Below are 13483 nucleotides of genomic sequence, written 5' to 3' on the forward strand. Positions count from 1 at the left end.
ATCATAAAATATGTGTACAATCAGAATCAAATCCTGCCCTTTACTACATAAATGAACCAAAGAAACACATATAAACACAATCTACTTAATTTTTTTTTTTTTTTGTGGGCCTAGGGGTGCCGTAGAAAAATTCTGATTGGCCCAATAAAGGACCACCTTATCCGATAGATTTATATTTATACACACACACACACACACACACACAAACAAACACACAAAGTATATAGGTCTATAACATGAGACACTGCAGCCATGCACTTTGGTGAACAAATGAATTTATGCCACTGAATAATAGATCGCACACTATATCACAGTAAATGCAAACAGAAAGACGAACCTTAAGTTTTGTCAATGTATAGCAATTTATATAAACGGTATTGTGAATTTAATAACTCTTATATAAAAGCAATTTCTATTTTAGCCTTATTGGTCCTTTCATGGCAGGGGGTAGTGAGACACATTGTACTACTCTGCATCCCACCAAAACATCATTTCACCCTGTTCCAGGAAACACTAATTAATGATGGAGAGAACACATAGCAGGGTCGTCAATCACATTACCAATAAAATGAACATGGATATCCTCTTTAAAGAATATAAACCGCATCAACATCAAACTTATAATTGGTTAAAAAAAAATGGTCTTTTCAAATACATTAAAGAACCCCATCTTGGTGGTTTATCCAGTTGCTCTTAAATCCTTTATGGGAGATCGACTTCATTACTTTGGAGAACACAAAAACTTTCCTTTAGTAGAAACAGATAAGAGATAACCTTTAAACAAGGTAAACCAGTTCATGTATATTTAGATGTCCATGACAGTAAAAGTAACCTTTTTTTTAAGAATACTCAGGCTAGGGGAAAGAACTAAAAATGTGGCTACAGTAGTTACCATGGAGTATGAGCTACACTATTATTCAGTGAAGAGGTTTGATTGTCCAATACCTACCACCTACTTCCTTTCAACATGAATTACACTGCTGGTCAGCAGCACTAAACAAAATCTCAGGGAAACAAAATAGTCATTGCGTCTTAGTCTCTGGGTCCATCACTGAACTGGTCAAAGAGAATTTCCAAAATCTCTTTTACTGACACCTAAATCAATGTAGGTCTCAGAGCTTTATCTTGAAAGCAGTTGGCTGGACTACTGCTGATGACCCTGATGATTTGAAGAGTGCTTTTAGGATAGTGTCTGGATCAACTTCAGCTGGTGGGTTGGGAGTAGCATTGGAGGATGAGGTGTTATTTCTTCTTATTTCCCCTTCTTTCTTAGCTGTTACTGGTGTGTCACTTAATCGCCTAAAAAAAAGAAAGAATAAAAAAATCATCCTAAATAAATTAACTCTAAACGTTTACATTAAACAAACAAGCTTCGAAAAGTGATAAAGTGGAAAGTGATAAACAACCAGCTCCTACCTGCCTGGCCAGTCGGTTTGAAAAATTACAGTTAGGAGATGATTGGCTGGTTGTTTATCATTCACCTTATCACTTTTTGCAGCATCTGGCCCATTAATACAAGATAATGGTGCTCTATAGGCATTGCTGGTACAGGCTAGGGACCATGTACCAGACCCCAATGAAAAGTAACCACATGCTTCAGGGCTGCTGAAATGGATGACAATATATATCAGTTAAGATGTACAGATACATCAACGTAGGTTTTAGATCAACAAAAAAAGTAAAATATAAAAAATAGGTACTCTTTACCTAGAACGGCGCCCGCGATCAGAATCGCGGGCGTCGGGGGTAAAAAATCGCGGTGATCGCGGGTACATCAAAATCGGGTACCCGCGATCACCGCGATTTTCCCATAGGGAACAATGTTAAAAAGCCTAATTGACCGCGATTTTGCATTCAATGCCTCAATGCCCGCGATTTTCCCATAGGAATCAATGTTAAATGGGCTACAGAGCCCAAATAGCCCCAATTAACCCTTAAATGTCCCCCCAATTTTTGTACGCCACCCCACGATCCACGCCAACCCGAAGCGTGGCGAGCGCAGCGAGCCCGCGAGGGGCGGCGGTACGCGTCCTCCGACCTTTTCATGCCCTACTATCCACGTCGGCGTGGAGTTGAGAATAGAATAGTGCAGCGAGCCACCGAGCCCGAAGCGTGGCGAGCGCAGCGAGCCCCGCGAGGGGACGCGGATACCTTCACAGGTAAACGCGTCCCTTCGCGGGCTTCACAGGTGTCCGCGTCGCCACGGACACCTGTGAAGTCCGCGAGGGGACGCGTATAACTGTGAAGGTATCCGCGTCCCCTCGCGGGGCTCGCCACGCTTCGGGCTCGGTGGCTCGCCACACTATTCTATTCTCAACTCCACGCCGACGTGGATAGTAGGGCATGAAAAGGTCGGAGGACGCGTACCGCCGCCCCTCGCGGGCTCGCTGCGCTCGCCACGCTTCGGGTTGGCGTGGATCGTGGGGTGGCGTACAAAAATTGGGGGGACATTTAAGGGTTAATTGTGCCTATTTGGGCTCTGTAGCCCATTTAACATTGATTCCTATGGGAAAATCGCGGGCATTGAGGCATTGAATGCAAAATCGCGGTCAATTAGGCTTTTTAACATTGTTCCCTATGGGAAAATCGCGGTGATCGCGGGCATCGCGTCGCAGCCGTTTATGTACTGCCCGCGATGTCGCGATCACCGCGATGGGCGCCGTTCTAGGTAAAGAGTACCAAAAAATAAAAAAAAAGCCCTCATGCAGAGCTATATACGTGAATTAAATATTCCACTATGTCCAAAACTGGATACAGAACAGAGAGAAATACATAATGTTGTGAAATGCGAGTGTTCATTAATGATCCATGAATCAATTATGCAAACGCATACCCTGAGGATGCAATGGGATCTGTGACGAAATGTTCACCTTGGTGCCTTCTGATACTTAGGATAGAACTGGAACAAACAAGCAGCGGCACTCAAAGGATTTTTCTTAGAACTGTATTGGGTCACAACAACCAAAAAACCAGCATGGTTCTCACCCACACCTTGACAAATGGGCGTGACAGCCCCGAAACTTTGTTTTTTTTGGTTGTTGTGACCCAATACAGTTCTAAGAAAAATCCTTTGAGTGCCGCTGCTTGTTTGTTACAGTTCTATCTATTTTTTTTTTTTCATTTTTAGTTCCATTATACTCATCTTTATCCCCACTATTTGCTATAATCTCTTTCATAAACTTCCCTTCTCAATTCATATCTTCTCCAAACTGACATTGGTTTGATATATACTCCATTAAAAATAGGAACCCTTCAGTCCACCAATATCATCCCCCCCATCCAATCACTGGATGCGGATCAGAAACCATCTCCTCCCTGATATGGATGACTGACACACCACTCGCCCAACCATGAATCGGGTCCTCCCCCACAAGGATGAAAATAATCCAGTGACATATGCACCAATTGTAAACCTAGAAAAACTGCCAACCCGGCTGAAAGGCGTTGGGACACCTACTTCACCAACCAGTCACCAGCAGAACCAAACCCCCCCTCCCTTTCCACCAGAAGTCTCCTCTCGGCAGGGAGTTGAGCGCATAGCAACTACACAGCGCTGTCCACGGTTTGCCGAACTCTAGCGAGAACGGCATCCCGGAAGTCTCGTGCATCGCAGTGCTGTGGAGCCGGACAGATCCGCTGGTCAGAGCGGACACCTATAGCAGCCAGCACTGACCAACACCAAGACCCCCTGCTGAAACACCACTAGCAGGGATCACAAGGTTAAGCAGCAGTCAGCTGGACGCTGCTTTCTGCTAGACTGTTACAACTTCATCTGGACAATTTTTTTTCCCCAAAAACTTTGAGACATTGCGTACATATATTATACATAACATGTCAATTATTGTACGATATACAATAAAATTATTCCAACATAATACAAATTTGTTTGATATTTTATGTCCAACTTTCTTAGCATAACATTTTTGACATGGACTCCGTGACATTAGAACACTGGTTGACAGTGTGCACGTATGTACAGATTATTTCAGCAGCCAGCAGAGACTCTTTTGCTTGCTTAACACCCATAACACAGCGCTGAGGTCACCTATAGTGGACATAGGTCCCAGGTGAGGGACCTATGGTCCAGAGGGGTCCCTTAAGCCTCACTAGGGGCCACAAAGTGATACCTTGCTGGCCTATTCCAGGACTTCACTTTGTTAATTTTAGTAATAAACACATAATTTACAGCCTTTGTCTCTTTCGCTCTTTCCCGCACCAATCAGCATAATTAATCAAGCCATCAAGGTGAGTGCTTTGTAATTTTCCTTATATTGCACTACTTACAGGGTTCTTGGACCGACCCTATACATAGCAGCTCCCTATCTATATCAATAGGTTCATACCCCAAACTTGAATAATTAGAGCGCTATTGCCTACTCGTCATTGAGTTTTGGTTCTGATATATTGCCGTATTAACTCAGGTTGTGATGTAATGGTAAAGTGTTAACATAGGTCCTTGCTAGGTTGATGTCGGGAAAGACTAGGGACCCGGTCCATTGTAAACGGGTATGCTGGGTCAATGCGACCTGGGACCTATTTACAGCATAGGATCTGGCACTAGGGGATTATTTCATATCCTAGTGCCAGCACTGCATACTTGTTTAGTGAAATCACTGACTCGGCAATAAGCTGGGTGAAGTCAACAGTCTGAAATGGATCTCAGCCAGGTCGCATCCACATTGGAGCCATGTAAAAAAAATCCTGGGTGGAACTAGGAATGTAAATTTAAAAAGGGTATAAGGCGGCTTTAATGTCAGGAATTCACATTAATTGAGCCACAAAGGCTTTGTTAAGTTTTATTGTCCAGCATCCATACCAAACCTGTCTCGCAGTTGCTGTACAATATCACCCACAAGGTGATAAATTGTCCCACCAAACTTTTAAACCACCCTTTGAACACTAGGGCATTGTCATGCTGAAACAGGACAGGGCCTTTCATAAACTGTCAATGTATGCTGTAGCATTAATACTTCCCTTATGGAAATCTATGGGGTACAAGTCTAACTATTAAAATAGCCTCAGACCTATTTTTCTTCTCTGCCAAACTTCACAGTAGACATTCGGTCATCCTCAAACTCCAGATTTTCCCATCCCACTGAATGACATTCGCCAGAGGACAGTGTGTAACTGCTCTGGATTATATTGCTGGCAAACTTTACACAACTCCAGCCGAGGCATGATGCATGGTGATTGGAGGCCTATGTACAGCATCTCCACCTTTGAAACCTACACATGAAGTTCCATTAAAGTTCTTTGCTAACAGACAGTTTGGAACTCTGTAGGGAGTGTTGCAATCCATGGAAAATTAAAGAAAAGAAACCTGACACTTTCGCCTTCAGTCCTTTTGAGTGAGCTTCTGTAGCCTCCTGCTTTACATCTGAGCAGTTATTCCTAGACTTTTCCACTTCACAATTATCAAACATACAGTTGACATGGACAGTTCCAGCAGTACAGAAACATACAAATTGTTTTGTTGGAAAAGGTAGCATTTTATGGTATTGCTATGCTGAAAATCATTAAGCTCTTCATTATGACCCATTCTACTGCAAAAGTTTGACTATAGGATTACACTGCAAGTAGTGCAGATGAAACAGCCAAGCAATGATAAGAAGGCATCTACAATACATTTGTCCATTTAAGATGAAATTGAAATGGGGACAAGGTTCAGCATGGTTAAAAATCCTTGTACCCAATTTTAGATTACTGCATGTAATTACCGCACACAGTATATACTTTTAAGTGTTTGAGGGGTTTTCATCTTTAAAAACCCTGCGGCGTGAGTTAAAAAACAAAAACAAACATACTCGCGCGTCCGGTGGTCTGTGTGGCTCCTAGTGATCTCCCCTTCATCTTTGCACTAGAGAGGGGGCTGCTGGGAGATGTAATTATCCCAGCTTCTGTCACACTTTACACTCACTACTGCTGCAGAAGACCCGACCTTAGACATTGGAGGTAAAGACAACGCTTTGGCAGCTTAGTAATTACAGTCAAATTAAGCTATTTAGAAGCTTCCACGTGCTTAATTCATCCTCAGGAAGCGGTTGCCCGAGCAAGTCCAGGTGATTTTTCCTAAGTAACAATTTTAGGAAAAAGCTGGCTTGCTCTGGAGATTTGTGAAAAAATAATGATTTATATAGAAATCACCACTTCTCATTTTCATTCCACTAAATAGCAAAACTCTGCAGCTGTGGGGAAAAACAATTGCCGCTCACAACTGAATCCCCCCCCTATGTGCATATGCCCATCTTCTCAAGAGTGGAAATAATTTGCCTATCGCAACAAATGAGCTTCTAGCTATCATTTATCCAATACATTTTTAATAAAATGGGCAGAAGCCGAATGGTTGCTCTGGGCAACTAGTCCACTTGTTAGAAGGTTTGATGAATATTTACCTAATGCTCAGTATACAGGGTCAGACAAAATGTCTGACAGACAGATATTTTTATCTGATAAGCTGCCACCCTTTGGATATCATGGACATACACTTTGGGATATCTCCGTGCATGGTCCTCCTCCTCCGGGTTACATACCTGGGGAGGAGACATTTCCCCATTCCTCCACTGCTAAGGAACAGCGAAAATATTTGGTTGGTCACAGAAGTGCATACTTTGTCGGATGCACCTAACTTGCAACTTAATAACGTCGAATGGACATGCTGGAAGATGCTGTTTGTCACACTGATATTTTTAAGCCGGCTGTTCTCATCGGTACTATTATCTTGGTGATGTACCAAGATCAGGCATACCGCCCAGATTATTACCATGTATGTCTCGAATTACCTTTATAACCACAACAAAAATCACAATACTTACAACAGAATAGGCTGGTCTGATGTAATGACACTGCCATTCAAATGAAGATTACATTTCATTGGCTGTCCTGAAAACAAAAGAAGTAGAATCAGGTAAGAGTATTTCACTATATAGAGGAAAATTCATTCTCAGTCATATGTGGTTGCACACATGGTCAAAAATTACAGCAGAACAGGATGCTCATTTTTCAATAAGTGAAACTGGGAATGGGATGTGCAACAGTAAGGAGCATTCTGACAGTACATAACCCACCTTCATTTCTTTTTTTTTTTAAAGTCCAATTTTCAGACTTTTATGCTTATACTTCTATCTCTGTAGTAATATATAACAGTAGAAAGAATGGTCAGTACCCCTATATGCGCACTCGAGGCAAAGAAAAGGTTACCCAACCTTTAAGAGAGCTAAAGAAAAAACTGCATTCTTCATGTGTCACACACCGCACTCGCAACCTAAACATAAAATATAAGTTAACTTGAGAACAGATCCTTTTCTTGCCCCATGTTTGACCCATGTACATTGAATAGAACTCGTTAAAAAAAAAAACACGCTATACATATGGTGTTGCTATGAAACCTGTAAGTGGGGTAAACCCCATCTTTGTTATTTCACACTATTTGGTGTTCCTTGATGGATGCGGGTACCCCGGTGTTAAAGATACCTTGATGTGAGGAAAGATCACCACAACCAGGTGAGTTTGGTACGCTACTATTTACCTTTATATGAGGAATCTACTCCACTTGGGTGTATGTATGGCTCTATAGAAATCTCCTTGAATCACTTTCTGAAATTGAATACTTTTATCTACCATTTCTGAAATGAACATATTACACTGTATATGGTACTTTTTTTTTATATATATTCAAACACAGAGGAGAAAGGTGACCAATAACCCACGAGCTATTCGGTGTAAGAATAACATCTTTTAACACGTTCACTTATACTTCGTGTTTAGGTTTGCTAGCGTGGCAAGTGACAGGTGAATAACAAACCGTAGTTTGCCAGTTCTTGGCTTTTATTGAAGTACAGAACGTTCGGGCTTGTGGACAAATACAAATTTTTTTAAAATGTTTTTTTGCTGTGCAATTCTGTGGATCCCACAAATTTAGGTTATTAAATTAAATTTTAAGCCAGAAACTTGCCATGTAGGAGAATAAGTATTGATCATAAAACTGGGTTAAATCAATGTTTTTTTCCACTTGCTTTTCTGTTAAGTATGACAGGGTGATATGCAATGGTTTGTGCCAGCGGACACAAGTAACTGTGCAGCCGTTATTTAGCACATCCTGCCAAAATAAACTGGGTTTAAATCAATGTAAAGTATTAGGCATGCTGTGTTGAAGCATTATTGACTTTACACAGACTTCTGATTGCCAGGAGGGTGTGAACAGAAATGAAGGGCAGAAACAATTGAATAAATCCAGTCAGTAGCGGGCACCCAAAAAACTATTGCATACAAACCTGTGGGGCCCATTCATCCTACTTAATGCTGCTTTCCCACTGCAGACCCGTTTTAAGTTACAGGTAATCTTAAACTGTATTTAGCATTCCCACTGCAGTAGATTACAGTTTTAAATGCCATTTAAGTACCATTCCCATTGCAGGTAAAACGTTTTAGCTCTTCAAAACGTTTTTACAGCACAAATGAGTGCCTGTGACTTTAATGGGCTTTTCAGGGTTGTGGGGAGTGTCACAACCAATCGCTTGAATTGTAGCCTGTTTACATTAAGAATACCGTTTAAGATGCATTCCCATTGCCTCTTAAACGGTAGATTACCGTTTAAAACACTGCTTTGAAAACGGGTTGAAATACCGTTTAACTTTAAACGGTATTTCAACTCTGGCGCTTTCCCACTGCAGCCTTAAACGGTATTTTGCCCTCAAAAATCGGCAATATACCGTTTTAAGGCTGCAGTGGGAAAGGGGCATAAAAGTAGGTGTTATTAAAACAATGCTTATTGATAATTATTAAAAGATCACAAGATATGAAAACACACCAAAGGTAAGGTAACAAAGTATATAAATTAAAACATATACTTTGTCTCTAAAAGAAATAAAAACAGGTTGCAAAAATGGTATTGCAACAATATGGTCTGGTTTGAAGTACAGTCTTCATTCTAGAATGTTGCACCTGCCACAACCCGTGCAGTTCCTCTTCCTTGCCTGTCCGTGTCTGTTCTGGTGCTACACTCTTGCCTGTAGCTCGCTCTTCAACAGGCTAAGGCCCTTATTCTAGTTCACTCTTAAGCTGCCCATACACGTCCCGATCCCGGCGTGCGTTCTGGGCTAAAATAGCATAGCATGCGATGCGATAAAAAGCAAGTACAAAAAGTATGTGCAGCACATACTTTTTGTACTGTGCGATGAGATGCCGCGGGAGTGCGCATCTCAAAGCACACATCGCGGCGCCGGAACCGGGGCGTGTATGGGCAGCTTTAGAGGCAAATTCCTTCACAAATGAACAGAACCATGTGCACTGCAGGTGGGGCAGATATAACATGTGCAGATAAAGTTAGATTTGGGTGGGGTTTTTCTTCAAAGTGAGATCTATATTGCAGTGTAGAAAAAAAGCAGTTAATTTTGGAACAAGGATTGACAAACTTCATTATGAAGTGGAATAAGATAAGCTTCCTAATTATTATTTCTGTATGCACGTGAGAGGGTCAAGGCGCAGAAGTGTTGGGGGTCATTACTCTTTTTCTCCATTCTTAACAATTAAGCATATCAATTATTCTCAACTTACCATCTAAATATCTGTTGTTGTATTTTTTGTAGGCACCAACTGCATCTTCCTTTCTGACAAACACAACTTCCGCAACACCTGGGCTTAGTAAGCGGGCGCGCTTCAGGGCTCCACATACACAGAATAACTCCTAGAACCATTAAGAGAACAAATCATTCTTTGAGCTTGTAAAAAAAAAAAAAAAAAACCAACAACTATATAAATGGCCTTCACATGTCTTTTAACCCCTTCCCGACATTTGACCTACATTTACGTCATGGTCGGGATGTACTTCCCGACACATGGCATAAATGTACGTCATGACTTGTAACTGTCACCGCGTCTAGAGACGCGGTGACAGAGGGACGATGTCTGCTGTCCCTGACAGCAGACATCTTCCCTCATTGCCCAGGGGGGCAGCGATGCCCCCCGTCATGGGCGATCGCTGCGATTGGCTGTTCAAACGTGAACAGCCAAAAGCAGCGTTTACTGTGTTATGTGTAAAATTTAGACTCTGCTGCCCCCTAGCGTCCCAAAAAAAATAAAAGAAAGTTGAAATAATGATGTAATAATAAAGTTTAGATATGGTCTTTGTTAGTTATTAACTATTTTGAGTGGTATGATTATTTGTCTCACAAGCAGAAAATGTAACATTTTGCAAAATGTTCATTTTTTTTACGACATTTTGGTATTTTTCACAAAAAAAAAAAAAAAACTGTATCGACCAAAATTTATCACTAACTTAAAGTACAATGTGTCACGGGAAAACAATCTCAAAATCACTGGGATAAGTAAAAGCAAAAAAAAGTTATCCCCACTTAAGTGATACCTGTCAGATTTGAAAAAAAGGCCTCTGTCAGGAAGGCAAAAACATGCTGCGTCGGTAAGGGGTTAAAGCGGTAGGAATAACAGCAGGAACAAAGCAATTCAAAGCAATGATTTTATAAAAGGGAATCACAACCATAGAAGTATCAAATCTGCTTTAGTATCATATTTGTCATGTAAATACTATTAGCAATACTGTTCAGAAAATGTTGGAAAAAAAAACATTTAAATATAAATAGAATTTTAAAAAGTGTGTATCTGTAAAGGACAACCATTCAATTGGGCACAAGTAGGACCCGATTTCCCCGGGAATGCTTCCATCCGATTTGGCACTTTATGCGCAATTTATCGCATGTAAAAGGACTTTTGGTGAGTCAAATTAAATCAGACGCGATATATTGCATCCGCAATGTGCACTGAGGCAGCATATGTGATTTAACATATGTGCAGCATGTCTGACCTTTGACCGGTATTATTATTATTTGCAATTTACCCCACATTTCACACCACTGATCCTATTACACTATTAAGGTTTTTATTTTATGGGTACGGATATTGCACAACCGCAATGACGTAATATATGTCAAATGAGACAAATGCCAGACAGACAAGGGTATTTACAGATTCATAAATCCTTTGTATGCATCATTTATATATTTATTTCACTCTAAAAAGTGCAAACACACTGAGCAATTTTCACCCATCTAAGGAATCTCCCAGGGGTAGGTGGCTTTCTATAGCAGGATGCTAGGAAAAGCCATCCACCCTGTTGGATATCTGCTGATAATAACAGCAGGTGAGTGGCGGTCGGTAATTATGCGGAAGTGCTGTACACACAGGGCGGCTTTTGAGCTGAAGTTTGTATGGGCCTTTAATGACACTATAAGGCAAATGTCCTATGTGTACCGTTTTAGTTTTCCTGACTGACCTAACAAATCAGTAATGAAAAAGCTGCCACCCAAACTAGAAGCCTACTTTCAAACTCACATACACTCTATACAAACTATTGCTAATGCCCTAATATTTAGTATTGTGTCTAATACTTAGAGCTGTAAGCTTGATCCAATACTTATTCGACACACTCATACAATTCAATGAAAGAATTAAGGATAGCAATATCAATATTACACAGATGGAAAGGAAATATAATATATTAGTTTCTAAAGGCCCCCATACACTAGCCGATTTTGGTCAGATTTCAGCCAGATCAGTCGGATCTGGCCGAAATCGGACCAAAATCGGCTAGTTTTGATGTCCCCTCAGATCCGATGCGCGGTCCCGTGCGCATCGGATCTGCGTCGGGTGGTCGGACCTGCTGCACGTCCGACCACCCGACTTGGGACCTAGTGGGGCGGCGCGGCGGTAGAGGGAGCAGGGGGGGCTGGGGATGCTGCGGGGGACACAGGCGGCATAGAGCCGGGCAGGGGGAGCCGGCGGGAGCTGTCAGTAGTACGGAATAAAAAAAAAAAAGCCCATACAATGAATGGGCGGCCTGTGATTGGCTGAGCGCTCTCTCAGCCAGTCAGCAATTGGCTGAGAGAGCGCTCAGCCAATCACAGGCTGTCCATTCATACAGAGCAGCAGCAGGGACGGGCAGCGCAGTGGCGGCTATTATATTTTTAAAATACTTGTCAAATGACCGGCCGCTCTCTGATTGGCTGAGAGCTCTCCGGCCAATCAGAGAGCGGCCGGTCATTTGACAAATATTTTAAAAATCTAATAGCCGCCACTACGCGTCCCGTCCCTGCTGCTGCTATGTGTAAGTACACTGCCCGGCCAGGTCAGCAGCGCTCACCACACCCGCCGCCCGCCCCCACCACCGCTGGCCGCCGCTGCCCGCCCCCACTACTCCTCACCGCCCTGCAGCTCCCCGGGTTTTTTTTTTACATGTAAAAAATGGCACATCAAGTGCCAAATTGTATGTGAGCCTCCCGGGGAGCTGCCGGGCGGCTCGCAGGTAAATTGGGTCCGACTTGTCCCTAGGACAAGTCGGCCTAATGTATGGGGGCCTTAAGATATATACCTTAAAGCAGTGGTTCCCAACCCTGGTCCTCAAGTACCCACAACAGTACACGTTTTCAAGGTCACCTGGCAGGTGCACAGATTATTCAGGCACATTTTAAAAGATCCACAGGTGGAGCTCATTATTTCACTGATTCTGTGTGGAGACCTGCAAAACGTGCACTGTTGGGGGTACTTGAGGACCAGAGTTGGGAACCACTGCCATAAAGCATAGCTTTGATAGTTACTTTTGAGCATAGGTTGTATGTTATGTAAATAATGAAAGAGACAGAGGATGCATGAGTTGCAAGGTGGAGTGTGGAAAGGGGCAGTACTCAGGGCAGCCGAGAGGTATAACGGGCCCCGGTAAAATTTTGGAGGGTGTAAAACAAAGTCTAAAGTCAAGGGTGGAATGTTGGTATTCCACACCCCCCCTCAGCAGCAGCACACACGTACAGCATGTGCTGTAAGCAGGCTTAGCATGAGCTCTCAGTGAGTCGCTCATGCTGAACATGCGGTCAGCACTTCACACATGCGGTATTACTAGCTAGGAACAGTAATATTAGATAGAGATAGATGGATAGATAGAATGTAAAAAACATCTGGCATATAATCCTATTTTGGTACATCCCTAATTTGGTACAATGTTTCCAAAAAATTTGATTAACTTTACAAAAGACTCTATGGGCACATTTACTATGCAGCAGTTTTTCTAAGCGAACAATTGACAGCAGATCTGGCCGAGGGATTTAAAACCATGATTTCAAATGCACAAGCAGGAATCAGATAACAGATCGGTGCCTTATAAACTAGTAAATATACCCCTATATTTAATTTACAAAGGATCTGTAACTCATCATTAGAGAAGGCAACTTCTGTTTGACACCAGATCCATCATTAAGGCCCCAATCCACTAGTGCAAGGGTGGGTAACCTCTGGTCTGCGGGGTGTAAACGGCCCCCGTAGGCAGTTTCAGTGGCCCGCCCGGCTGCTTGCTCGGAAGACAGGGAAGGGGGAGGTGGAGAAGCAGGCGAGAGCAAGTAATTGCTGGAGGCATTCTGCAGCAGCAGCAGCCATCACTCTTCATTCAGCGGTAGCCGGAGCGTGGGATGGGGGAAGCAGGGGA

General features: G+C 42.5%; 1 protein-coding gene across 2 annotated transcripts in view; it reads right to left on the reverse strand.

The window, feature by feature from the left end:
- Positions 1-258: 258 nt before the first annotated feature.
- POLDIP3 (DNA polymerase delta interacting protein 3) overlaps positions 259-13483 on the reverse strand; it is a 36141-nt gene continuing 22916 nt past the window's right edge. The window contains exons 7-9 of one of the 2 annotated variants that reach the window (XM_083156614.1): positions 9553-9682; positions 6813-6879; positions 259-1299 (exon numbers count right to left, since the gene is read on the reverse strand). In XM_083156614.1, coding sequence (XP_083012740.1) covers positions 1113-1299; positions 6813-6879; positions 9553-9682 — 384 coding nt within the window. In that variant the 3' untranslated portion in view covers positions 259-1112. Of the gene's footprint in view, positions 1300-6812; positions 6880-7552; positions 7594-9552; positions 9683-13483 lie in introns of those variants that run through there. The other variant, XM_083156615.1, reaches the window with a different exon arrangement.

The sequence above is a fragment of the Crinia signifera genome, chromosome 8, assembly GCF_055691185.1.
Source record: "Crinia signifera chromosome 8, ASM5569118v1, whole genome shotgun sequence".
NCBI lineage: Eukaryota > Metazoa > Chordata > Amphibia > Anura > Myobatrachidae > Crinia > Crinia signifera.